Here is a 25,927-nt window from a genome sequence, read left to right as displayed (position 1 = left end):
AATGCCTTTCCTAAGGAGATGCATCCTCATCTCTTACCACAGCCTTCTCCAACTACATACCCTCTAGGATTTGGGACTATAGTTCCCATCAGTCTGAGAGAACATGGCTGGTAGTTAGGAATTCTGGGATTTGCAATTGAAGGCATCTATTCTATTGGTTAGTCCCAACCTGAGTAAACCCAGAGAGTCAATTATCGAATGGTGAGTCAACACATAGACAAATCTTGTTGATTCAGTGGATTTGCTGTGGTTGGGAGGAAATCAATTGGATTTAGGCCTAGAACAACTAGAGGATGAGGAAGTGTTCATTTACTGTATTTAGTGAGGTGTTAATGGCTCATAGTTAACACTCTGAGCATCCTTTGCTTTGGGTCATTTATAGATGATACTGTTAATTGTTCTCAAGTCAAGCCTATGAATGGGAGACCTCCAAGGCCCCTGGTCACCAAAAGCACAGTTCAGGTCTTGCAAATTCAGGGCAGTAGCCATGGCTTCCTTCATTAAATCAATCCACCTGTAGTGCAGTCTTCCTCAGCACTCTTCTCCAGTGCTATGTCTCAAATGAATTGATTTTCTTACTATCTGATTTCTTCCCTGTCCATTTCCCATATCTGTGCATGGTGATAGGGAATACTATGGCTTGGATGAGTGCTCAGTTGCATATCTTTGCACTTTAAGATCTTGTCTAGTTCTTTCATGGCTGCCTTTCCCATTCCTAATCTTCTTCTAATGTCTTGACTGCAGTCTCCATTCTGATCAATGTTTGATCCAAGGCAGGGGAAATCTTGAACTATTTTAATTTCCACATCATCTAGGATGAATTTATGTAAATCCTCCATGGGCATTATTTTTGTTTTTATGTTTAACGTTAGTTAAACCGCCTTTGCGCTTTCTTCTTTGACTTTCTGTAGCAATTGTTCCATGTCTGTGTTGATTTCAACTAGTAGCATGGTGTCGTCTGCATATATTAGATGGTTGATGTTCCATCCTCCTATCTTCACTTCTCTTTCTGTGTCTAAACCTACTCTACATATGATATTTTCTGCATACAAGTTGAGCAGATAGGGTGATAAAATGCAGCCTTGCCTGACCTCTTTGCCAATTTGGAACCATTCTGTTTCTTCATATACTCTTCTTACAGTAGTCTCTTGTCCTAAGTACATAGGTTGAAACAGTAAAACTATAAAATCTTAAAGAAAACAAGCATGTTCCATCCTCCATATGACATCCCTTCAAATATTAGAAGATAGTTATCATGTCACCTCTCAGTCTTCTCACCCCTCCAGGTAAACTGGTATGAAAATTAATATTATGGGGAGGAAAAACCAGGGACTGGGTGCATTGCTATGTTACATCTCCGACAGCAAAGAGTCCTGCAACACCTTAAAGTGTTATCTGGCATCGGCTTTGGTAGACGACAGCTCATGGGCTGGAATCCACGAATGCTGATGCCAAATAAAACACATTAGTCTGCAAGGTGGCACCAGTCTCTTTGGCTGAGCTCCTGTTCCATCCCAGCAAAGTGTGAAGTTCTACCAAAGAGGCTGCGATGTTCTTAGATTATATAAATGTTGCTTTGTGTGCATTGTAGAAGATAAGGTAACACATTGTGAGGTATGAGAGCCAGCATGGTGCAGATAGATGAGCGTTGGAATGTGACTTTGAAGACTGGGGTTTGAATCCCTGCTCGGTCCTGGATGACTTTGGTCAAGTCCCACTCTCATCCTCAGACGAACAAAATTGTCATGTATGGTACATATAACAGATAAAAAGTACATACAGTATAAGAGATTTAAAGTAAATGGCCTGTTGGGATGCTGGAATTTGACCTTAGAATCACACCGGAGGACCTACAAATGGCTAGAGAAGTGTTTTCTCTAGTAATCTCTTGGTCCTCCAGAACAACTCTATGGTCAGTGTCCAGCAGAGATGCACTGGAGGACTTAGAGCAGTGATGGTGAACATTTTAGAGGTCGAGGGCCCAAATTGCAACTCAAAACCCACTTATTTATTGCAAAGTGCCATGTTCCTCTTGCTTTCTAGTAACAAACTCTGGCAAACTCTGCGCTTGGGCGACGGCACATGTGCTCACAGAGAGGGTTCTCAGTGCCACCTCTGGTATGCGTGCCATACGTTTGCCATCACTGACCTAGAGCTTCCTAGAGAGAACATATTAATAAAATCCACAAATAATCAAACCTGCAAATGTGAAGGGTTAACCATAATTTGCTATCTGCAGGAGGAAGAGGGGAAGAGCAGGGAGGGAACTGTGCCCTCCCCTGAAGGCTCAGGCAAAAGCAAACTGCTGCAGTCCCTCCTAGCTTGTGTTTCCTTCCTCACTAATAACTTTTGCCATCTTGACCACACTCTGGTGTTTCTTAGACACACATGTCCCAGGGTTGGAAGGCATGTGTTTGGAGTTGGTGCAAACTCTGCAAGTCGGGATGGGATGAAAACACCCTCTCGGCCCTCCAAATTTGCCCACCCCATTGGCGACCTTGCGTTCCAAAGTGGCACGGTCCCATGCAAGATCATACCGCGTGGGTGTCCCAAAGGTCCCAGTGTTCCTTTGCCAGAACACACACATACACACACACACTACACAACCCTGCCTTGAACTGATTTGTGTCCTTTTAAAGTCGTGTGCCTCCAAAGTGGGTGACAATCTTCTTTCCGCCGCGCTGGTTTGGCAAAGAGGACGGAAGAGGATGTGCCGCTTAAACTCTTGCAGCTGGATAAATTGTCATTAACTTTATTTATTTTTTTAAACAACACACACAACAACAACAACACCCTGCTTATTGTTCCAAAGTACTTGCTGATTATTGGGTTGTCTATTTTTCCTGCCTCCTCTTCCCGCAAGAGGAGAAGGAGCAGTAATGTCAGGGTAGCACTTAGCGATAGCAGCTATTTAAAGACAGCGAAACCACCAAAATGTAATTTTTTGGGGGAAAGGGGGGAACCGAAGCAGTCATAATTGTTACTTAATAGGAAATTGCTACGGTTTTGTGGCTCCAGACTCTCGCAGAAGCTAAAACCTTGTTGCATTCTTGTGCAGCTGCCATAGAGAAGGAGAACACTTTATTAGAAAAACACATCCGAAAACCGCCTTCAGCGATGTGCAAACGATAGGAGTATTTTTTCCAGAGACTTTGACAGTCTAACCAGAGCTTGGAAAAGTTACATTTTTGGACTACAACAGCCAGAAATCCCCAGCCAAGGTGGCTACTTGTAGGCCAAAGAAGTAACTTTTCTAAGCTTTGACAACAACATATGCTGCCACCTCACAAACCTACAGATCCCAGGATTGTGCAGAATGGAGTCATGGCAGTTACAGTAGTGTTGAACTGCATTATTTCTACAATGTAGATGCTCCCAGAGAGCATTGTGGTTTGAATGTTGTCCAACTTTGGAGACCAGAGTTCGATTCCCGGCTTGGCCATAAAACTCCACTGGGTGAATTTGGGCAAGTCACACTCTCTCAACCTCCAGGAAAGGCAATGGCAAACCTCCTCTGAACAAATCTTGCCCAGAAAACTCTGTGGGTTGCCATAAGTTAGAAACAACATGAAGGCACACAACAACAACAACAACAACAACAACAACATGAACCCAGAGTCATGGCTACTGCATTTTCAATATCATTTTATTTGTGCAATTGCACGCGATAATTATTTGTGCAATTACTCGCCGTTTTCGCTTCATTTGCGGGATGCTTTAAATGCACTTTAATCTCTCATTAATGCTGAAATTAGCCCCTTTGTGCAATAAACGCCTCTGATGTGACTTGGCCTCGCAAATCCCAAATTTTCATCCGTGAAACTTGGAAGGGTAAGCGCTTTCTCATCGTTCCTGCTTAATCTACAAATGTATACAAAGAACTGATTTTAAAAAACCCAACAACTTCTTAAAATCCAAGTTTGCTTTCCAGGGAACGGAAAGGACCCTGCAAAAATGGCTGTGAATTTCCCACCCGCCTGGGAAGCCAACAAGAGCAAGGCAGGAAATCATGAATTATCCGGCTGCATTTGGAGAATGGGGAAGGGGGCTTAAAATATTTATTTCCCGGCATAAACAAACTTCCTACTTGCTGTGATTTCTTTTTTTTAATAAACAAAGGGTTTTACAGTTTTCATGTGAATAAAAACAGTAGAAGGATTTCTCAGCCCAAGGGGGAAGGGACTGGCCTTTTTTAACCAAAGCCAGAGACAAACAAGAGCCAAAGTACTTATATTGCAGAGGACACCTGAGGTCAGATGTCAAAGGTTTGGCTTCAGGGTTACATAAACTACAGAGTCCAAAGATATACATCTATTTTGCAGGATATGTTTTAACATATTCCAAACTGAAAACTATTGTGTAAATTATTATTATTATTATTATTATTATTATTATTATTATTATTATTATTATTACAGTGGGGCCTTGGTATCCACTGTGGTTTGGTTCCAAGACCCCCTGTGGATACCAAAATCCGTGGATGTTCAAAGTCCCTTTAAATACAATGGCTGGTCAAATTATGTCCCTTATATAAAATAGCAAAATCAAGGTTTGCTTTTTGAAATTTACATATTTTTTGGTATATTTTCAAGCTGTGGATGCTTGAATCCATGGAGGTCTGACTGCATTGTTGTCATCATCGTCATCATCATCATCGTCGTCATCCCACCTTTCTGCCACTATATAGGGACTCAAAATGGCTAACCACACATTTAAAAACCAGCTGAACTGAATACCCGTTGTCATATTCTGGGCGGTTTCCTTCAAACCTCCTGCTGTTTTTCTCCCCTCTTCCAGCTCTTAAAAGGAGTAGCTATCCCTCGCCAGAAGAATTTGGGCAAAATGGAAGAGGAGGGCGACGCAAGCAGCGGGGACTGCGACGACGAGGACGACTGCGGCGGCGGTGGAGCCATTTCTGGAAATGGAGAACTAAGAGTCAAGAACCAGTTGAGGTTTTTGGCAGGTAATTTGGGGTGGGGAGAGAACTACATTTTCCAGCTTTTATTGTCCTGGCCTAAAGCAAAAGAGGAAGGAATTGTTGCACAGCTAGTGTACAAGATGTGGGGCTTCTGGAAAGAGGATTATGCACTATATAATGCCAGTTTAGTCCATTTCATTTAAACGTTGCATGAAACAGCTTTATGCAGACATTTTTTTTATTGGAATATTTCTAATAAGGGCTGTATCTGTACTGCAGAATTAATGCACTTTGACACTGCTTTGGCTGCCATGGCTCCATGCTATAGAATCCTGGGATTTGTAGTTTTGTTGGTATTGAGCCTTCTCTGTCAGAGAGCTCTGGTGCCACAACAAACTATAAATCCCAGGATCCCACAGGATGGAGCCATGACAGTGTCAGGCTGCATTAGTTCTAAAAATATTAAGTATAACATTACCTTCACGCTATGCATATAAAGTATATACAAAACATAATTTAATTTATTATTTAGACTTGGGTCCCATCGCTAAGAGATCTCACAATGTAGATGCAAAATCCAAACCCTGAAACCCAAAATGCTTCTGATCCCAAGCATTTTGGAGAAAGGAAACCCAACTTGTACCTCCTTTGAATTTAACAACAATAAAAAAGACCATATCTGAAAGAACACTATTTTTTGAAGGGCACAGTCTAAAGAGAGCTTGATCTTATATAACTTATATCAACAGGCGAAACCTCTTGTTCTGCGTCTGAACTATAGCAACCTTGACTTCATTCACTCACTCTTTGCACTCCTTATCAGCCCCATTTCAAGGTGAGGAAAGTTGAATTCAGTGCAACCAGCCCAGCATTTTCTTTCCATAATGGATGCATGTGGGTACAGGCAACTTATCACATTTTGATTACTTGCGCTTGCGGCTGATGAAGAAGTAAAGAGATGCTGGCTGGGGTTGGATCGGTATCCTGAGAGTTATTGTCCAAAAAAAAGTAACTTTTCCCAGTTTCAAAAATCCACCTTGCCTTCCTTTGCCTTGCAAAGCATGTCTGTTTTTGAGCATATTCCCCTTGTCTGAGAACAGACAATTGAACCTGGACAAAATCAGCTGCACAACTTTCTGAGTTTAAAGGGGAAAGGCATGGTCTCTTAAAAGGAGGCCAGATGCGGAGATAAACGCTCTCCCCGCTTGATCTTGGACGATAACCTGGTTTTTAATGGAGTGAAAACGGAGCTATTTACCTGTGGCCTGTCAGCCTCGCCATGTGGGTGCGTACACTTCTGCATATATAAAAGCTGTGCATTTTCTTTACATGGTAAATAAAACGCTGAGATGGTAAAGAAGGAGGAGGAGGTTGCAGCGGAATTGATCAGCCATGACCGCTGGAATTGTATCTTACTCAGCATTGGTAAACACTGGACCACGGGAGACATGTGGGATTCATATGTGGAGGAAGGCGTTTTAATTTCTTTCCAAGCGTTTTAAGTAATTTTGGGGGCCAAAACAGCGCAATCTGAGACCAGATCTCTTTGACGTTCCACCCGCCACCCAGCCCTTTCCTAATGAATTGCAGTCGCTGGGGAGGTTTGCCAGCTTGAATCAAAATATCCATGCTGAGATGAAGGGGGTGGTTTATGGGGAGAACTGGGTTGTTGTGATGAGCCTCCTTCAAGTTGACATGGCAAGCCTCTCCTAGAGGTTTCTTGGCTGGATCTCTTCAGAGAAAGTTTGCTGAAAGAATCACAGGGTTGGAAGGGACCCCCAAGGGCCATCCAGTCCAACTCCAATCTGCCATGCAGGAAGACACCATCAAAGCACCACCGTCCAGCTTCTTGTTTTAAAATCTCCAAGGAAGGAGACTCCACCATATTCAGAGGTAGCATATTTCACTTTCAAACAGCTCTTACCATCAGGAAGGTCTTCCCAATGTTTAGGTGGAATCTCTTTTCCTGGAGCTTGAATTCATTGCTCCATGTCCTATTCTCTGGAGCAGCAGAAAACAAGCTTGCTCCATCCTAAATGTGAGTTCTCTTCAAATATTTAGACATGGCTATCATGTCGTCTCTTAACCTTCTCTTCCTCAATATCATACAGTGGTTTTCTGTGGCTGAGCTGGGACTCAAATCATGGTTGCCTAGAATCTTAGCTCAGTGCTCAAATCACTACACCATGTTAGCCACATATGTTCCCATGTTGCATTGTGGTCACGTATCCTGATTTTCATGTATGAAATGTTGGAGGGTAGGCTGGAAACCTCAAACTGGTGATCTCCATTGCACAGCTGCCAAGTTAGGATAAATGGTTAGGAACATGTCTTAGTTTGTGTTTGCACAGCTACTTAGGCAACCTTGTGTGAGTAATGGGATCTCTTGCGTGGATATGTTCTGGGTTGTGGCCTCTGCCAGGAGAAGAGAAGGCACAACCGCTGGATTTGGAGTTATACTACTGTGAAGGTGCAAGAGGATGCTGGGCTGAGTTTGCTCCTTTGCAAAGTGTTCTCCTGTGAGGCACCTATGGCCAAGCTCCATCAGTGTGTGGCCAAGATGACCAAAGTTGTCACTTGGGAAAAATGCACAAGCTAGGAGAGGCTGCAGCACTTTGCTTTTGCCTGAGCCTCCTGGGAAGGTCAAGAGTCTGCCCTGTCTCCTTTCCTCTGCCCGTCATGTTAACCGCGTGCAAACTGGTTTTACGTTTTGAACTCAGTTTGTAGCAGTTGAAGTTGAGGATGAAGGAGGAGAGAGAAAGTAGGATATTTTAAAAGCAGCTGAAAATTGGGGAGATGGAGGATTAAGCAGGACTGGCCTTGTCAGACTGGTATAGTTGCAGGGATAGGAAACTATTTAGATACTGGTGCTGACCCTCAAATAAAACTGGGTAGAAATAACGGATCAGCAACTACTCTGGACAGAGATCCTTTTTGTGTGGACTGGCCTGCCAATTATACCTCACCAAGCTGGTGTCTAGATCCTCCAGCTGTAGTTCCACTTTGCAAAAAAGAGTCCCAAGGATGAACACGTATGCATCCTGAGCAAAGAAACATGTGGAGCTGGTTGGGTTTCGCTTCCTGTTTTTAATGCTGCAAAAAAAAAATGGCAGCCTGCAACCTGGGCATGTGTGGAAGTCTCTTAAAATAGAACATGTACACCGCTGAGCCTCACAGATGGCATGTGGCGTCTGCGGGATGAAATTTTAGCATTTCCTCCAGTACAGCAAGAGAGGATGCCGCAGCCCACTCCAGAATCACAAATCTGTCTTCCATGGCAATGAACTGATTCCTGTTTTATCACTCACACATCTCTGGTTTAAAATAAAACAGGATCAGGTAGCTGCTGATGGGAATGATCAGAGATGTCGGAGAGCTTTTTTCTGCTACAGTAAACTAATCTGTGTCAGCCTGGTGCTCTTTAGGTGATAGGTTTGTCTTAGGGTCGCCATAAGTTGGCAATTGCCTGAAGACACACAACAAGAAGACGCTCTGCTTGTATTGATAACTCTGGGTTACTCCTTGCAGCCTCAGGTAACTCACTATCTGCTTCAAGCTGACCAAAAGTAGATCCACTATTAGGGTGCTGAAAGCTAGTTTTCAGGAAAATGGGCACATAAACTTTGCACCTTTGGCTTGCTGAGCCCAGCCTCCAGGCACAGTCCTCAAATATTTCAGGAGCATCTTTTCAACACTGTAATAACTCTGAAGGTTTGATACAATGCTCCATCTTGTTATCTCAGCACCGGGTTTTGCATGACTGGAGGCATGACTGGATTGTGAAAAATGTCAGCTATCTTTGTTTTGTTGCTAGTTCTATTTTTTCCCCTTTTCCTAAGAGACTGCAGTAATGGCAATAGTCAGATCCATAGGCATCCACCGATGGGTGGAAGATGAAAAGTGATTCCCTCTGGACATAAGAGAATTTGCTTTCTCTGTTTTTATTGGGGGGGGGGATGCCAGGGGATAGTTAGTGTCAGTGGGCGCACCAGGAATTTTCTGATTAAAAAATGCTTCTGTGTCTATTCTAAATTGCCCCCAAGTAATCTTACAGAAAGGTGAACACACAGAAAGCTGCTTGAGAGCTTGGAGAACAACTTCCAATTCAGGATCGTCTCATGCCTTCGGGTTTGTGGGCCAAAACCTGAGACCTAGGGACGATCCCTGGTGATGCCATTGAGTATTATGTGTTAAGTGCCGCTCATAGTTGCTCACAACTTGTCATTCAGACAGAAAGAGAGACGTACTTTCATGTCTGCAAATTAAGACAGGTCTGGGCCATTCCCAGATCAAGGTGAAATGAGCAGATTATTCCTTCTCACCTATTTAGGGACAAGGAACATTCAATAAAGCCCATTTGCTTCTGGCTACAAAGTGGATGCAGAGCAGAGCAGAGGATGAGCCCTGGCAACACCATGACTGGTTGGGAAAGAGGAAGCTAACCAAATAACTACTCAGACCCTCTCTGAGAGAGTCTTGGCAACTTGGAGCAACCGAACAAGGCGTCATTGCAAAGCAAAATCCTCCACTAGCTGAGCTGGAGGTTTGCATACAGCCCTTTCCTCTTGCTTGGAGCTGAGCCCAGCAAAGTGGGAGAATTTGCACCTTTGTCTCCCACCTGGAGGCTCAATGCCAGGCCCTGGGATCTGGCAGCCCTACTCCCAGCCACGAGTCTGCCATCTTGTCTTGGCCCATCTTTTGTCCTGCTCTTCCACACCTCTGTTTTGTGACTCCTTTTGCTCAGTGGCTGTGTGCTCACGGCTATTTTGAGACAAAATGAGTCCCAGGGATTCGGAAAGGTGCTTCCTGTTTGAGGAACTCACCCTTTCGAACAGCTGCAATGGAGACTGTGCTTTCCTGTTTCTGTTTGCTGCACCTCTCAAGTTGCCTGGTGGGACTGGATGGTTATTATCAAGATATTAGTAATATCCTTTCCCTCCTTCCCGCTCCCCTCCCTACCAATGTTGTGTTTCTCCCTAGTTCCGTCAAGTGCTTGCATCCCATATGTGGCAGTTTTCAAAGAGATGGCTGTGCTAGTCTGTTTCCATATCTGATTTCATAGGGACTGTCCCAATTTATTCTCTGTCGTCCCATTATTCCAGCTCTTTTTAAAATGCCCCAGTTTCTCTCTCTTCCCCCTGCTTTCCTTCTTTGTCCTTGGCTTTTTCAATTGCTGCAAGCTCAAAGTGCAAAAGCAGCTTTCTTTCATATCATTCAGCCACAAGGAGAGGAGAGGAAAGTAAGAATTCTGCCCTTCTCAGGAGGCTCAGGCCAAAGCAAACTACTGCAGCCTCTCTTTTCTTGTCCACTTTTTCTCATTAATAATCTTTGCCATCTTGACTCCACTCTGATGTTACAGGTCCCCATGTGTCCTGGTTTTAATCTGTGAAACATTGTAGGATAGAGAGCCGGTGTGGTGTAATGATTTCAGAATTGGATTGGAGACTAGGATTTGAATCTCTGCTTGGCCATGGAAATCAAGAAAGCTCATGCTGCCAACATCTTTCTTTCAGTTACCCTCAAAGGTGCTACAAGATCTCTCTACTTATAAATGTATGTGATGCTAAGCAGCAAGGATCCCTGAACCATGTAGGGTCCTGGAGCATTTATTCCCCCTGCACCATATCCACAGATAATCCAACCTTGGAGGAGATGGTTAGCTTCCTTCGCTGGGAAAGGGTTTGGAGAAGTCGGGGGCCCTATAGTTGTCTGAAACCTGTGCTGTGGCCAATAATTTTCTGCCCCCACCAGCCTACAAAAAGAGCTTCTGTTGTCCACTTAACAGATGGGAAGAAACACTGAGCAGCCAACCAACTAGAAGCACACAACACTTGAGCCAGATGCTGGAAATAGCCAGGAGCAGGACTTAGGGCTGTTTGTGTTCTTTGCTGGTAATGGAACTCCAGTCTGGAGCCGCTTGCTATCTTGGGGGGTTGGTTCTCACATCCTTTTCCCACTCCGGCTCCGTATCCCAAAACCCAGCTTTATTCATCCATTAGTATCCATTCTGGGGAACAAGAAGAACCTCAAGGGGCGCTTAGGGTTGCCATCGGCATCCCCAGATGGCCTCCCATCTGAGGTTCCACACTCAGAAGGTCAAAAGCCTGGTAGGTGGTGCTTTGCTGCAACATCAGGGGTTGTGTTATTTGTTGTGACTTGCCGTTAGGTCAACTTTAACGAGAATTATATCAGTGTTGAAGGGCTTTTTGAAACACTTAATGCAGTCAGCTGCAGTCCCTGCCACACTGTAGAATTAATGCAGTTTGACACTGTTATTGATCCATCCTATGGAATCCTGAGATTTTTAGGTGCGTTACAGACTGCCAGATTGCGGCGGTCTGCTGCCGCCGCCGGTTGCAACATCTGGGAACCGCAGCAGCCAAACAGCGCAGTTCCCGGACGCAGCAAAGAAGGAGCGCGAAAATCACGCTCCTTCTTGCAGCCCGGAAGAGACTCCGCGAGGCACTAGTCGCGCACTCATGGCGTCACTTCTGCCACGCGACGTGTGGACGCAGAGCGTCCGTTACGTCAAAATGGCGGCAGCCGTGTGGAATGGCCGCCGCCATTCATTACGGACTCAGTCCGTGCTAGGGTTAGAAGCGTCTGGAAGAGTCCGTTCTAGGGTGCCCGTTTGTAACGGGCCAAAGTTCGTTGTGGCACCAGAGCTCTCTTACAAGAGAAGGCTAAATACAGTTGGCCCTCCATATCCACAGATTCTTTATCCATGGAGTCAAACATCTTGCTGTTCCTCCTTTCGAAATACGAATAAGTTTCTTTTTTATTTTTAGCGGTTGAGATTTGTCGGTGCTCATGGGGGTGAATAAGCACAGCTGGTTGGGACTATAGAGGCCCAGGTGTTTCTTGGAGGAGAAGGAGGCAGGGAAGGAGAGAAGAGAGACTGGCCTTGTTTTGCTTCCAAAGAGGAATTCCCTGATGGAGCGTAGCAAAATCCTGTTTTCCTTCCCCAGGTGAAGGCTGACTTCAGATTTCCTGGTTACATTTCTTTCCGCCATGCGACATCTCGGTTCACAGATTTCTCCTCTCCGCCCTGCAACTGGAAAAGCGTCTCAGTTAGTTCTCTGAGTTTTAAGATGTCTGGAGATGGAAGGAACTAGTGAAGACACGGGAAGGTTTTTCCTCTGGGTTCACCTGAATACCTACCTGTGTTTGGGAATTGCCCCTCCACATACCTTGCGTGGTCTTTGGTCCTGTTTGCAGTGGGACCTCCACATACACTGAGGCATTCTGGGACAGGGATGCAAATCCTTTTACCACCAGTCCTTTGTATCCATCGATTCTTTATCTATTCCTATTCAGAGAAGCCTTCCCAGGCATCGCATAATTGTCGCTTACTATCTGATGTTCTGTTGTTGGCTGTTTATCGATCCATTTCCTGTATTGCTATGTACTGTATATGTATTATCCTACTTGTGATTATGTATTTTCCCTGGATAATGATTAACCTTCCATTTTGAAGCCAAGCCCTCCCTCCAGTCCATCTGCCTTGGTCCAGGCCTCGGAGGTTGAGAGGAACTGCTGGACCTTTTACCCTTTCCCGTCACCACTCCCTTCTCCTTCTGTGTCATGTCTTTTTAGATTGTAAGCCTGAGGGCAGGGAACCGTCTAACTAAAAAGATTGCATGTACAGCGCTGTGTAAATTTACAGCGCTTCATAAATAAAGGTTAATAATAATAATAATAATAATAATAATAATAATAATAATAATATTTATGTATACATACAAAAGCAAAGCTTGATTTTGCCATTTTATCTAAGAGACACCACTGTATTGAATGGGACTTGAACATCCATGGATTTTGGTATCTACAGGTGATCCTGGAACCAAACCCCAGAGGATTACCAAGGGCCCAGTGTATTATTAATTAATTCATTGATTGATAAGTTAGTTAATGCCATTGTGATGGATCACCTGTCCAGGGCAGCATCTACACTGCAGAATGAATACAGTTTGACCCAAACTGCCATGTCTCCAAGTTATGGAATCCTGGAATTTGTAGTTTTGCAAACTATTTAGCCTGCTTTGTCAGAGAGCTCTGGTGCCCCAACAAACTACCATGTTGTAGGATGGAGCCATGACAGTTAAAGTGGTGTCAAACTGCATTATTTCTGCAGCGTAGATGCAGCCCAGTTTGGCCTGCAGTTCTAACCTATGGGTTTTTATCATTCACTCTGTTGTTTTTACAAGACTACTCCCTATATTGGGTACTCAGACCTTAGGATGACCACTGCAGTGGACAAGGGGCTGTGTTGATCAGTGGGTTCAGCGAGGTGAAGCATGGCCAGTCTTATTTGTTAATTATTCAATGGAAGCATGCAGAGCTAGAGAATTCTTTTTAAAAATCCCAGCGAGGATGTCTTATGTAACAAGTAAAAGAAACATCTATTCTCATCCTGTTTCCACTCACAGTCCACTATAACACCTCCGTTTCAAACAAGGTAACACTTCTCCCAAAATGGCAGTTTTCAGAGAAGTAGCTGTGTGTTCATTTCTTGCAACATAAAAAAAGGAAGAATGAAGGGGAAGGGGATAAACTCGAAATGTAGCAGCATCTTTAAGACTAGGGAATACCCCCGTATATCCCTCCTTAGTAGCATTATGCCTGTGTCTTATCTCTGCTCTATTACAATTTTTTGTAAATTATAATAGAGGAAAATGCATAAACCACAACGACAATAACAACCTGCTATGTCTGTGAATATGGTGGGACTGAGAGAAGAGCCTCTCTGGAGAATCTCAGCTTCTAGTGCCGTCTCCTATGGGTCAATACAGGATTTCCAAAACCATAGAGGGCTTTATGGGTCAAAACCAGCATTTTCAAGCAGTCAAAAGGAGCTCTTAGAGCAAGGGAGGTTTATATGCTTCCTGCAACCAGAGCCCTGTTCTCTATAGAGATGCAAACACAATGGCCAGATGTGTGTCAAGTCCCCTTCTCTTCCTTTCTTTTAAATGTGCATTTTCGGAGGATGCAAAGCGAACGAGTCCATTTTTGTCCCCCTGAACTGGTGTGCACTTTTTTGAAACTCTTACACGGCGTGCCTTGTGCCACTTCTTTTGTTGGGTCCTTTCTCCTTTTCTCCATCTCTCTTTCTCCCCTTCCCCCTCTCTGGGCCACAATGCCTTGGCACCTCGCGCATTACCATACATAAATGAGCATTTTACAAGTGTCAGTCTTTTGAGGCTGCTGGAGGCGGCGGGGGAGATATTTGAAAAGGGCGGGGAAGCAAGGTAAACAGAATGAAATTCTGAAGCAAGATCATTGATATGACAGGACCAAAGCGCTTGAGCTCCCTTTCTGAAAAGTCCTCCTTTTCATCCGTCTAATAAGTCCATTACTTGCAGGACTGCATATTTGAAGGCCCCCTTTCATGGGACGCTGGGGTGCGGAGCATGCTTTGCATTTGGGGGCTTTGTCTCCCCATCGGGAGAAACCGAAGTTATTTCTGCTTTAAAATAACAGGAGCAAAGGACCAGCTAAGCTCTTTTCATTCCGAGTCCCTTACATTATTTTACTGGACAAAGTTTGTGTTGGCTACAAAACAAGGGCATTCATAAGACCTAAGAGAAGGAATTTAGGTAAGAATGAAGCCGAGATTGTACCGTGCATAAAGGCTTCTTTTCCGAAGGCCATTAAGAAATTCCAAATCAGAAGCCCTACTGAATGGTGACATTAAAATTAGCCTTGCTAATTTCAAGTAATTCAAGCCGGAGCTCTGGCCGGCCTTACAAATCTACCCCAAGAGACGTTCCCATAATTACAATCTCAATGTCTGCTTCAGTTAAGGTGAATCTGCTTTAAAGAGAAAGAGCGAGAAAGGGGAAGAAATAGCTGAGAAAGCGTGCACAAGTTGGTTTAAAAATTAGTTGGAGAAGGAACTGCGCAGGTCACTTTATGGCTTGCGGGCCGTGCAAGCTTTGAATCAGCCAAGATTCAGATTTCAGTTGCTTTCTTTTTAAAAGTGGGTTTGGTAATATATATTTTTGTAAAATCCACACAACAAATTTATTTGTGTGTGTGTTTTTGATGAAATAAACCTGCATTGCTATCTCTGGTGATAAATTTTTATGGCTAACTTTTGGGAAAGAATGGATAGTTTCTTCAGACAGCCTTTGACTGCAGTTCTCATCAGTCCCAGGCAGCCATAGCCAGTGATTGAAGGTCGATGGGAGTTGTTGTATGATCTTTCCTAGTGAGCTGAAGTTGTTGTTTTCTGCTTTATGGTTACACATAGTATGTATGGATGTGCCTTCAAGTTGCATGTGAACTTATGGCAACCTCATGAATTTCACAGGGTTTTCATAGGCAAGGAATCTTGCAAGGTGGTCTTACCATTTTACTACCCCATTGTATATAATGGGATTTGAGCATCCATGGATTTTGGTATTCACAGGAGGATCCTGGAATCAAACCCTAGCAGATATCAAGGACACATTGCAATTTATTAGTCCACTGTTTTAGAGCAATTTGGTCCAACAGTCAAACCGCTACGCCGTACCGACTCTCCTTTAGATCCATTAAAGACAATTTATTTCTTTACAATATTTATTTCCTGACCCATTTCCTAAGACCTTTGGGTGGCTTACAATAACCTTGGCTTCAGCTCCTTAGAATAGGAGCCATAACAATTTACAGTAAAAAATAATGTAAACATTCTAAAAAAAACAAACTAAATAATTGGACGATTTCAAACATTAGCGATAAAACACTCCAAGCCATGTATGTACAAAATTTTGGATAGAATCACCAGGCTCCAAAGACTTTTATTAAAAAGCCAGCTTTTTAACTTGGCATCAGAATTAAACTAATAATCAAGTCTCCGGAGTAGGATTGCTAGGTCAGGACTATCCCAGGCTCTGAGATTTCAAAATACGATGTTACAAAGTTGATGCTACAAGAGAGAGTCTCTGGTTGACACTATTAATCCTGATGCACTGAACGTGGACCACATTTTCATGAATTATGCCATTCAGGTTTTTAAAACTTTGGTCTTGTCTGCATGGGCCAAATAAAATGGCTCCCCGCTCATCTTCTCAGCAGGGTCTCTTTAAGGGTATGCCTGCTTGAAATGAATTAAAATACCTCTCCAGTTGCTTCTGATCTCTCTGAAAGCCCTCCATTCTGATACTAGGCATCTATTCGAAACACATCCCACTCTGCCACTTGGTGCATCCACCAATGCCACCAGTCGCTCGCTCTGAGATCAGGTGCCCAGGCATGCGATCGTTGCTGGGTGTCTGGTTCTGACACAATAACCTCCAAATGGATCAAGGAAAGTACTATAAAATTATGAAGACAATGTAAAGGTAAAGGTAGTCCCTTGACATGAATGTCCAATTGTAACTGACTGTAGGGAGTGGTGCTCACCTCCATTACTAAGCTAGCATTGTCCCAGGACTGCTCTGGTGGCCATGTGGCTAGCATGACTACACCGAATGCTGTTGCCATCCCACCAAAGTGGTACCTATTTATCTACTTGCATTTATTATAGTTGTTGTTATTGTTGTTGTTGTTGTTATGCTTTATATAGTGCTGTAGATTTGCATGCTTTCAAACTGCTAACTTGGCAGAAGCTGGAAGTAGTGACAGAAGCTCACCCCATCATGTAGCACTCAGGCCTTGAATTGCCAACTTTCCGATCTTCAGATCATCAGAACAGAAGAAACACTAAGAGCTTGGGGTGCAAGCCATTTGTTATTGTTCAGAGGGAAATAGCCTTGATGTCACATTTAATCACTTCTACTTAGAAGTAAGTGGCATTGGTAAAGTAATTGTATCCCATGTTTGACTGGTCTTGCAGAGACGAGAGTGTTAAAAGTGAGGCGCTCTAGGTGTCTCATATGTTAGGTACGCCATTGACCCTACTCCAAGGGGAAGGCATTCCACAATTGCGGTGCCACAATGAAAAGGCTTGCTCCTGTGTTCTCAGTGAAAGAGCATGAAAGTGTTCTGCCCAAGACATTCAACAAGAAGCAGTAAGAAGGAAATCTGTTCTCCTCTTGTAGCCAGTCGGTGAAAGCTGTTATTTGGGGAATGGTGAGTAAATGGATCAATGAGAAAGAAAGAAGCTGTAACTCAGCTAATTGGCTACTACCTGGTGGAGAAAAGTAAGGTGCATGCTGTGAGGCAATGTTGCTCTTGATACATAATAGGCTGCCTTGTAATGAAGAGCAAACCCTCCAACTTGCTAGGTAACAATTTGTGGCTTTATCTGAGAGTTGTTTTCTCAACCGACTCCTTCCTCTATGGTGTTTGCATGGCACACGGAGACCCGAATTTTGCAGTGTTGTCCTTTGCTGTTTAAAGACTGTCACCGTTAGCTGTAAATCCGTAACATGGCTAGGTGGACTTTTCTCTGGTGGTTGTGGTCAGAACATGGTCCGTGCCATACAGAGACATAACCACACTGGCGTAGATACCAATGGCAGGAGGTCAAATGTAGTAGCCAAGAAGGAGGTCAGGCGTTGGAGAAATAGACTGTTTAGAGCCAGCACCTTTGTCTGTTTGCTCACCATTACTGTTGCACAACCCTGGGAAAAGTACACCACCATCTCAGGTCATGAACAGGATTCAGGCCTATGAAATGTTCAGTCTTCATGGGGTTGCCTGATCTTAGGAGGGCTTTGACTACCTCGGGGATGGGGAACCTCTGTCCCAGGACTGAATACAGCCCTCCTAAAATCCCAATCTAGCCTTCTGAGATTTGTTAGAGGACCTCATCCTTCCCTATGATACCTGCATTTGGGGTGTCCATGCTTTGTACACATCCCAATTAGAAATGATATTGGACAAAAATATTTATAAATTACTTACCTACTTAGTTTGGCTCAAGGTCTCTCCAAGGTGTTTGGTGGCTCAGTGAGGACTACAATCTGGATGACCCAAATTTCAGGCCAACTCTCAAACCCATTGACCTTTACATAGCCTCCTTCTGTTCCAATTTGGAGGGGCAATCCTCTGTTGTCCCACTTTCCCAGCTGCTTTTAAAATGTCCCAGGTTTTCTTTCCTCCAACCACTGTCCTCTTTCATCCTCAGCTTACTTGAATTGGTGCAAACTGAGCTCAAAATTCAAAAGGGAAAGGAGAGGCAGGGGCAGAATCTTGCCTTTCCCAGAAGGCTCAGATAAAAGCAAACTGATGCAGCCTCTCCAAGCTTGCATGTTCTTCCCCATTCATAACCTTTGCCCTCTTGACCACATTCTGTTGTTGCTTGACCACATGTCCCAAATGTTGGGGAGGGGCCATGCAAATGTAATTGGGGGCAGGAGGGAGTTTGCAGTGTGCCGTTTCCTTCTTTTAAACTTTGCCGTTGCTCCTGTACCTTTTATAACCGTCTGGGGAAAAGGCTGTTGCTTGGTTGTCAGTTGCGTTGGCCTCTCTTTGGATCCCTCCTTGTTTTTCTTTCTCTCTCCTCTGCTCTTCGGAGGGAGAAGAAAAGGAACCACCCACGATTTTCACAGTCAGCAGTGTGTGAAAGAGGGACACACCTCCCCGCCCCCCTATTTTAAAGGGGAGTTGGGAGAGGCATGCAACCACAAAATCTCAGGGATGCTCTGCAAATGCCACGGGTGCTCGACTCGACATGCAGCATAATTGCAGCTGGCATCCAGTGCTGAGCCAACGCCCTGCTGTTTTGGCAAGGAAGGAGGCTGCAGGATTCCTCGAGTGCAAGGCTTTCTTCTTAAGAGCGGACTGGGAAAAATGCAACCCTGGGGCTCCATGGTTCTTTTTAAGATCCTTCTCTGGCCCTGGTGAGGTCTGACCTTGCTTGGATCAGATCTTTCTTGGAAAACTGTGTCCAGTCCTGGGCGGCTTGGTTTAAGAAGATTTCTGACAATCAAACAGTTCCTGATTGTTGACCAAGTTGGCTGAGGCTTCTGGGAACAGGATTCCAAAACAAATGGAGGCCCAGAGGTTGGGAACCGCTGTTCTAGATCATAGAATCATAGAGTTGGAAGAGACTACTGGATGGCCCTTGTGGAGATTTGAACCCTGCTCTCCAAAGTCATAGTCCAATGTTCAAACCACTATGCTGCATTGATAAGGTGACAATTATGACAGTGAGAAGGGATGGTGTCAATTATGATAGTAAGCATGGTAGTGATGATGTCCATCTTTGCAATCCCCATAAGGGAATTTCGAGGTGTGGTTCCGCATGTGTGTAGTTGTGGGTTGTGTATGCAAAATTGTCCACCCATAGTAATTCTGCTTCCCCATGAAATTTTCCTTTCGTCCCCTGCTTCCTTGCATTACAGAGAGTGAGATATTGAAAACCATTCCCACCTAGGACTTTTCTGCTGTGCTCACTTAGTCTCTTCACCTGGTCCTTTGCTCCTCAACTGTGTTTCCCAATGCTTGGTTTGACATTTTCTGTGACTGCAATGCGCATAATTTTTATTTGGTGAACGACACCCTCATTTTTGCTCTCCCCCTGTGGTTCCCTGGCAATGTCTATTCCCAAAGATGGAAAAAAGAGGTCCTATATTTCACCTCTGTGGTTACAGTATAGTTTAGGGAGAAGAGAAATGAGCAGCATGGTAGAGATGGAAGAGACCCAGCCGTCGTCCAGGGAACGTTCTGTCAAACCTTGCGGCCCTCTCTGCCAGACAGTAACTTGGCATCTTTTTCAGAGGGCCCAGATGCCTGGCAGCTTGAGGGCATTCTCTGGTGCTGGCATCCAACCCTCCCATTCCCCACTCTCCATAGTGTCTCCACCAGCTGGCTGGCTGCCATTCTCACATTGCATTGTAGTCTTTGAAGTCATTCTCCATTTGCTCGCAAGGTACGGCTCTAGCCGTTTGGTCATGACTTGTCCTTTTCGAGTGATGAAAACTGGAGCGGGGGAGATATTTTTTGCAAGGGAAGGCAGAATCAGAGAAGGTCGCTCTCGACCCAGAAATATCCCTGGTACAGAAGAGCCCAAACATATCTGGCTGGACTCCTGGGGGTGAAGTTACAGAAAGTCCGCTATGGAAGATGTTAGGTGTTGTTTTGTCTCCTGCGAAGGGTCTGCATGTGATTCAAGGTTCCAGAAATGGTGTGGCCCATCTAGTGCTATGGCACATGTAGAGGGACATGTTGATCAACACTTCATTGTGTATTCAGTTGCACAACATTCCCATGCAATGCAAGGATTCTGTAGCACAAAGGCTGTGTAAATCCACACTGATATAAGTTCTGTCTGTCCATCCGTCATCCATCCGTCCATCATCCATCTAGCTTTCTCAGCATTGCTGATTCAGGATCGTCCCAGGCCAAAACCTGAGACACTGCATGCACCACAAACATGTGGATGCTAACTAAGTAAATGCATAGATTCCCCTGTAGTATCTTTGCAAGTTCCAGACAAAAATGAATTAAGCTTTGCAAACGATTGCAAGGTGCTGCTCTCTTAACTTTGCTGCTGGAGATTTGCACACAGTCGGAACTTGCCTGGAACTGAACCCATCCAAACTGGAGAATTTGCACTATGCAACTAGAGCAGTGGTTCCCATCCTGTGGGTCGGGACCCCTTTGGGGGTCGAACGACCCTTTTACAGGGGTCGCCTAAGACCACCCGAAAACACATATTTGTACATAGCAACGAAAATTTTATGGCTGGGGGTCACCACAACATGAGGAATTATATTAAAGGGTCGCGGCATTAGGAAGGTTGAGAACCACTGAACTAGAGCCTTTTGATCCCTTTTTAACCGTCATAGCTGAATCCTGGGATTTGTAGTTTGGTGATACGTTTCACATTCTGACACATAATTGTCTCACCCAAACTCCATAGGGTGCAGCCACAGCAGTTAAAGTGGGATCGAAATGCTGTAATTGTGCAGTGTGAAAGAGACCCTGCAAAGAATCTTGTTCTCTTCTCTTTCTGGCCTTGGCGTGACTTTAACTGTCCTTGGAGAGGCTTCCAAAAGTTGAAGGCAACCTGGAATGAGGTTGCCTTGGCAGAAGCTGGTACCTGGAAAGCTTGCGCCCAAGATGAGAGGCATAATTCAAATTGTTTTTCCGCAGGCGGAATGTCCCCCTTCCCTCCCTGTCATTTTTGCTGACATGGAAAGCACATATTTGCAGGTTTACAGCTGTTGATCTCAGTGCCATTCCGGCCGCATGTTCAAGCGAGACCAGAAGGACTCAAGTGTGTATGTGTGTGTGAGAGGGAGTCTGTGTGTGTTGCACTCTCTGGGTAGATCGAAACAAAACAAAACGGAGAGCACAACATGACAAAGTTGCTTCCACCCTGGATTTGGAAACATTACTTTTTAAAGGCCTGAATCCTATTCTTAGTCCTACCTATAGCAGACTCATTGCATCTAGATTTACCTAGATGTTGGCTCACCATTCAACAATGATTTCAGTGGAATTTTTTCCCAGTTGGGACTAACCAATATTGTTACAGTGGACCCTTGTTATCCACTGGGGTTTGGTTCCAGGATCCCCCATGGATAACAAAATCCGTGGATGCTCAAGTCGCATTAAATATAATAGCAGAGCAAAATGGTGTTCCTTATCTAAAATAGAAAATCAAGGTTTACTATTTGGAATTTATACTTTTCTGGAATATATTCAAGCCATAGATGCTTGAATCCATGGATTAAAAAATCTGTGAATAAGGACGGCTGATTATATATATATATACACATACAATTGGCCCTCCATACCCACAGATTTTTTATCCACAGAGTCAAGCATTCATGGCTTAAAAATATTTTTTAATGTAAATTTTAAAAGGCAAACCTTGATCTTGCCATTTTATATAATGGACACCATTTCACTATGCCATTGTATTTAATGGGACTTGAGCATCCACAGATTTTGGTATCCACGGGGGTCCTGGAACCAAACCCCAAGGATCCATTGAAATCTTACTAGAATGACTAATATCATAAATTATTACATCATTAAGTTTCTTATAGCTCAAAAATTCCATAAATGGTCTTTCAGACATTTTTTAATTGACTTATCTGCTTGAACTTTAGTTGGTTTGGCAATTGGGGCTCACTCAGCAACCTTCACCATGCATTCTGCTGTTGTTGGTGCTTCAGTCCATTTCCAAGTTTAGGCAAATAATAATCTTGCTGCTGTTATCATACAGCAAAGAAGTAATCCCTGTTTACGATCTGGGTCTTTATCTATAACACCAAGCAATAACATTTATGGTCACATTCCAAGATTTACATGCATGTAATGCCATCAGCTAAACTTAACCAGAGCAGCCCGCTAATTTGAAACCTGTTGGTAGAGAAAAGTTTTCGCTCGCTGTCAGAAAGACAGCAAGGAGGGATATAGACCAATGGGATGCAGGTCTCAAACTACAACTCCCCAAATGCCCCAGCTGGTAGTGCTATTGGGAGTTATAGTCCAAAAAAGTAATCCTTCCAAAGACCTGGTTGTATGCTCCAAGGTAAATCCTCCCCGGCCTTTTATTCAAGCAAAGGGGGAAGGAGACCTTCTTTGAAATACCAGGCGGCTGAGCTAATGATTGACTATTATTGTAAATGGATTATCTAATCTCCAGCATAAAAGACCAGCCCAGAATGGAAGAGAAGTGGGGTTGGGGAATGTAATTTGGTTGAAAATTTCCCCTGGATCCTATTACTAGCTTGGCTTAGTATCAGAGCCCATTCTGGGAGGTTGCCTGGAAGAATTGAGATGAAGGGTTGGAGAGAAAGGCTGCAGCCACATTGCAGAAATAATCCAGTTTGACACCACTTTAACTGCCATGGCTCAATGCTATGGAATTCTGGGCATTGCAGTTTGATGTGGCATCAGAGCATTATGTCTACAATGTAGATGTACCCGCTAGCATACCTGCTTCTGTGAGAGCCTCTTCTGGATAAATATTGACAAGAAAATCCTAGGATAGAGTTACACTAAGTCAGAGTCAACAAGAACAAGAGCATATCTATAGTTGTCTTATTTGGTTTTGCATGCGTGCGATGTGGCTTCTTTTTTTTGTCTTAGACTGTTCCAGCTGGTTTTAGAGAATTTGTTATTGATTTTTTAAAAAGAAAGAAATGTTGTTGGTTTTTTGATCAGTTGCAAGCTGCTCCGGAGGCCCCCAAGCCGTTACCAAAATAAATATTCCAAATAAACATTGGGTTTATGGGTCGCTGGAACGGGGAGTTTCTGCTTGTAATGTGCCAGAAAAACCTTCGAAATTCAAAACAAAATGCGCACACAGGGAGATAAACCCCTTGGTGGAGTTTTATAATTTAAACATCTCAGCCACATGAGTTGTGGAGGAGAATTCAAGTAATCCATGTTGCTAGGAATGCAGTATGTGCATGTGTGTGTTTATATGACAGAATTCAGAGCGCATACTTAGAATATTTGTTGTGTTCTTGTCTGCTGTTTCCACCAAAAGTGTGTTGCAGACCTGGTTTCTTCCCCAAATCCCCCAGTTGTCACAACGAAAAGCCATGCTGGCTGGGGGTCCTGGGAGTAGCAATCCAAAAGAAGGAACTTTTTCAAGCTTTGCTTTGTCATATTTGATGCTTTCAGCAGGTTGTCTGCACTGTGTGTTTGCTTGGTGATAGACACCACTTTTTTTTTTAAATGGGGTGCCCAAAAAGGTCAGATGCAATGTGAAAGACAACATTTTGTACCCCAAAAATCCTACCTGATCCAAGTTAAGGAGCCCCGGGAGTGCTGCCTTTGCGCCACAGATGTGATCTTTCTAGAAGCAACTGGTTGTCCGCTGTTGGAGACAGTATTTAGGGCCAGGTGAGACTTTACTGGGTCTGACAAGGTCTGCACTAATGTTCTTTCAAAAGGGGTATTTTGCAAGTTCAGCCTTCCCTTTGGTCCTAATTTTGTACAAGACTAGGCAAGTTGCTTCCCTCCTGATGGTACTGGACTATGATTCCCATCAGCTTTTTGGAGTGCAACTCCCATAATCCTGCAGTTAGCATGACCAGAAAGGCAAGACTGAAATCTGTTTTGGAAGCTCTTGGATACTCTCTCTTATCCATTCAAGCTTTAGTATGAGCACAAATAGTTAACTCTGCTGGAATTTTGTAAGTTCTTTGGCATTGTTTTCCTTTGCTCCATCCTTTACATCCTCTGTTACATTGCCCCTAAGTTTTAACCTCGACTTATCCACAGGTCTTATCAAAATCCATAAATATGGCCCCAAAACCTGCCCTCGACTTATACATGGGATTGATTTATAGCCGAGTATATATGGTATTTGCCCACAGTGGCCCATGGCTATACATGCACCTTGTTGTCCTCTATGAGTTTTTCAGTCCCTGTTTCAAAAACCTCAAACCGAGGGGCAACATGTATCTTACTCCAGACCACAAATTCTACCTCTTCATCCACTTTCTTTCCTTTCTTCTAGAACTGGCGTACGACTTGGACACGGACGACATTCCTTCCAACAAGCAGCTTTTGAACCAACAAAGCAAAGAAGCTTCGGCGATTCACAACCTGGGCTCAGGTGGCACAGTGCCCACCTTTGATCTCGCGGGCATTGCCCTAACAACTCTGTTTCTTCTGTTGCCCAAATGACCGATGTTGACTCTTGCTCCTTGGACATCCAGCCGGAAGCGGCGGAGTTTCGTTCCCCGCAAACGCTCTTCTTTCTCCCGAGGCATGTGGAATGGACGACCCACAAAAGTTATGATTTTTTAACAAAATAAAACAAAGGACCAAGGGAAGGGAGGGCTGGGATATGTTTGTTTTTTTAAGGTTAAGCAAGCAAGGTGCAACTCTTTTGATTTGGTTGGAGGGGGGGAAATCTTGTTAAATGACTTTTTAAAAAATGGGTAAAAATAATACCCAGTTTGCATCCCTTGAGACGTTTATGGAAAAAGAAGATTTTCACAACTGTTTGCAGCGACTCACCTTGGACGAATTGACACGGGTGAGGAAAAAGGCTGCTTAAACTGGAATAAATATCATGGTTCAAATGATACGTAGCTATGCATCAGTTCTCTGATTTTAAGGTATTTGGAATATCTATGGTGGGAATATGAGAGGGGTCCAAAGTGGGCAGTTTTGCTTTGAGGGTTGGATTCTGGCACTGTATTAACAATAGCAATCACAAACTGGCATTTCTGTGTTCTAATAAATGACTTATCTTGACCACACACTGATGTTGCTTAGCCATATGCACCCTGTCTTCCATCTGCAAAATGTTGGAGGGCATGTGAAGGTGAAGGAGGGCCCAAGAAGTTTTATTTGTCGAGAGAGAGAATGAGAGCTTTTCTTGCAAATCCTGGGTTGCTTTGGCATCAGCAAGGCAGCTTTCTCCAGCGGTGGAGTTGGTATCCTTTTCTCCTGTAGACCACTGCATAAAGTGCCTTGATACATTGCTTTGAGTATAGGACTATGTCTTTGGAGACCAGGGTTCGATTCCCATCTCAGCCACGAAACCCACTCAGTGTCTTTGGGCAAGTCACACTTTCTCAGCCTCCGGGGAAGGCAATGGCAAACCTCCTCGGGACAAATCTTGCCAAGAAAAAACTGCAATACGGTCGCCGTAAGTCGGAAACGACTTGAAGGCTCACAGCAACAACAAAAACAGTGTAAGGATGCATCTACACTGTAGAAATAAAGCCGTTTGATGCCACTTTAAGTGCTGTCACTCCATCCTATGGAGTCCTGTTATAAGGTCTTTTTAGCCTTCTTTGCCAAAGAACAGTGGTGCTTCAAAAAATGACAAACCTCGGGAACCATGGCTGTTAAAGTGGTGCCAAACTGCATTATTTCTGCAGTGTAGATGAACCCTAAGTCACCAAGGGAATTCTGGTCCATGTTTCCTGGAACAGGTGATAGTGTTTGGTGTTGGTTAGGCTTTTACTTTGGGGAGGTTCTCTGAATCAGTTCTTGGCTCGTAACGTAAGTAAATCTAACCATAAGATTTAGCAAATGGATCATTCTGGTGTTATTTTCAGCCTGTGGGAAAGTACTCCAAATCCTTTTGAGCAAAGAAAGGTAAATGAACATGTTGCTTTTAGTTAAATCTCTCTTTCTCTCTTTTTAAAAGTA

The 25,927-nt window shown here is 43.9% G+C and overlaps 1 protein-coding gene across 2 annotated transcripts in view; it reads left to right on the top strand.

The window, feature by feature from the left end:
- Positions 1 to 24,849, top strand: part of GPC3 (glypican 3) — a 128,014-nt gene extending 103,165 nt beyond the window's left edge. For both annotated transcript variants that reach the window (XM_042480452.1, XM_042480451.1), the window contains 2 exons: positions 4,798 to 4,963; positions 24,276 to 24,849. In XM_042480452.1, coding sequence (XP_042336386.1) covers positions 4,798 to 4,963; positions 24,276 to 24,445 — 336 coding nt within the window. In that variant the 3' untranslated portion in view covers positions 24,446 to 24,849. The remainder of the gene's footprint in view (positions 1 to 4,797; positions 4,964 to 24,275) is intronic.
- The last annotated feature ends 1,078 nt before the right edge of the window (positions 24,850 to 25,927 follow it).

This window comes from Sceloporus undulatus, chromosome 7, assembly GCF_019175285.1.
Source record: "Sceloporus undulatus isolate JIND9_A2432 ecotype Alabama chromosome 7, SceUnd_v1.1, whole genome shotgun sequence".
Lineage (NCBI taxonomy): Eukaryota > Metazoa > Chordata > Lepidosauria > Squamata > Phrynosomatidae > Sceloporus > Sceloporus undulatus.
This window is presented reverse-complemented; position numbering and strand designations above follow the sequence as displayed.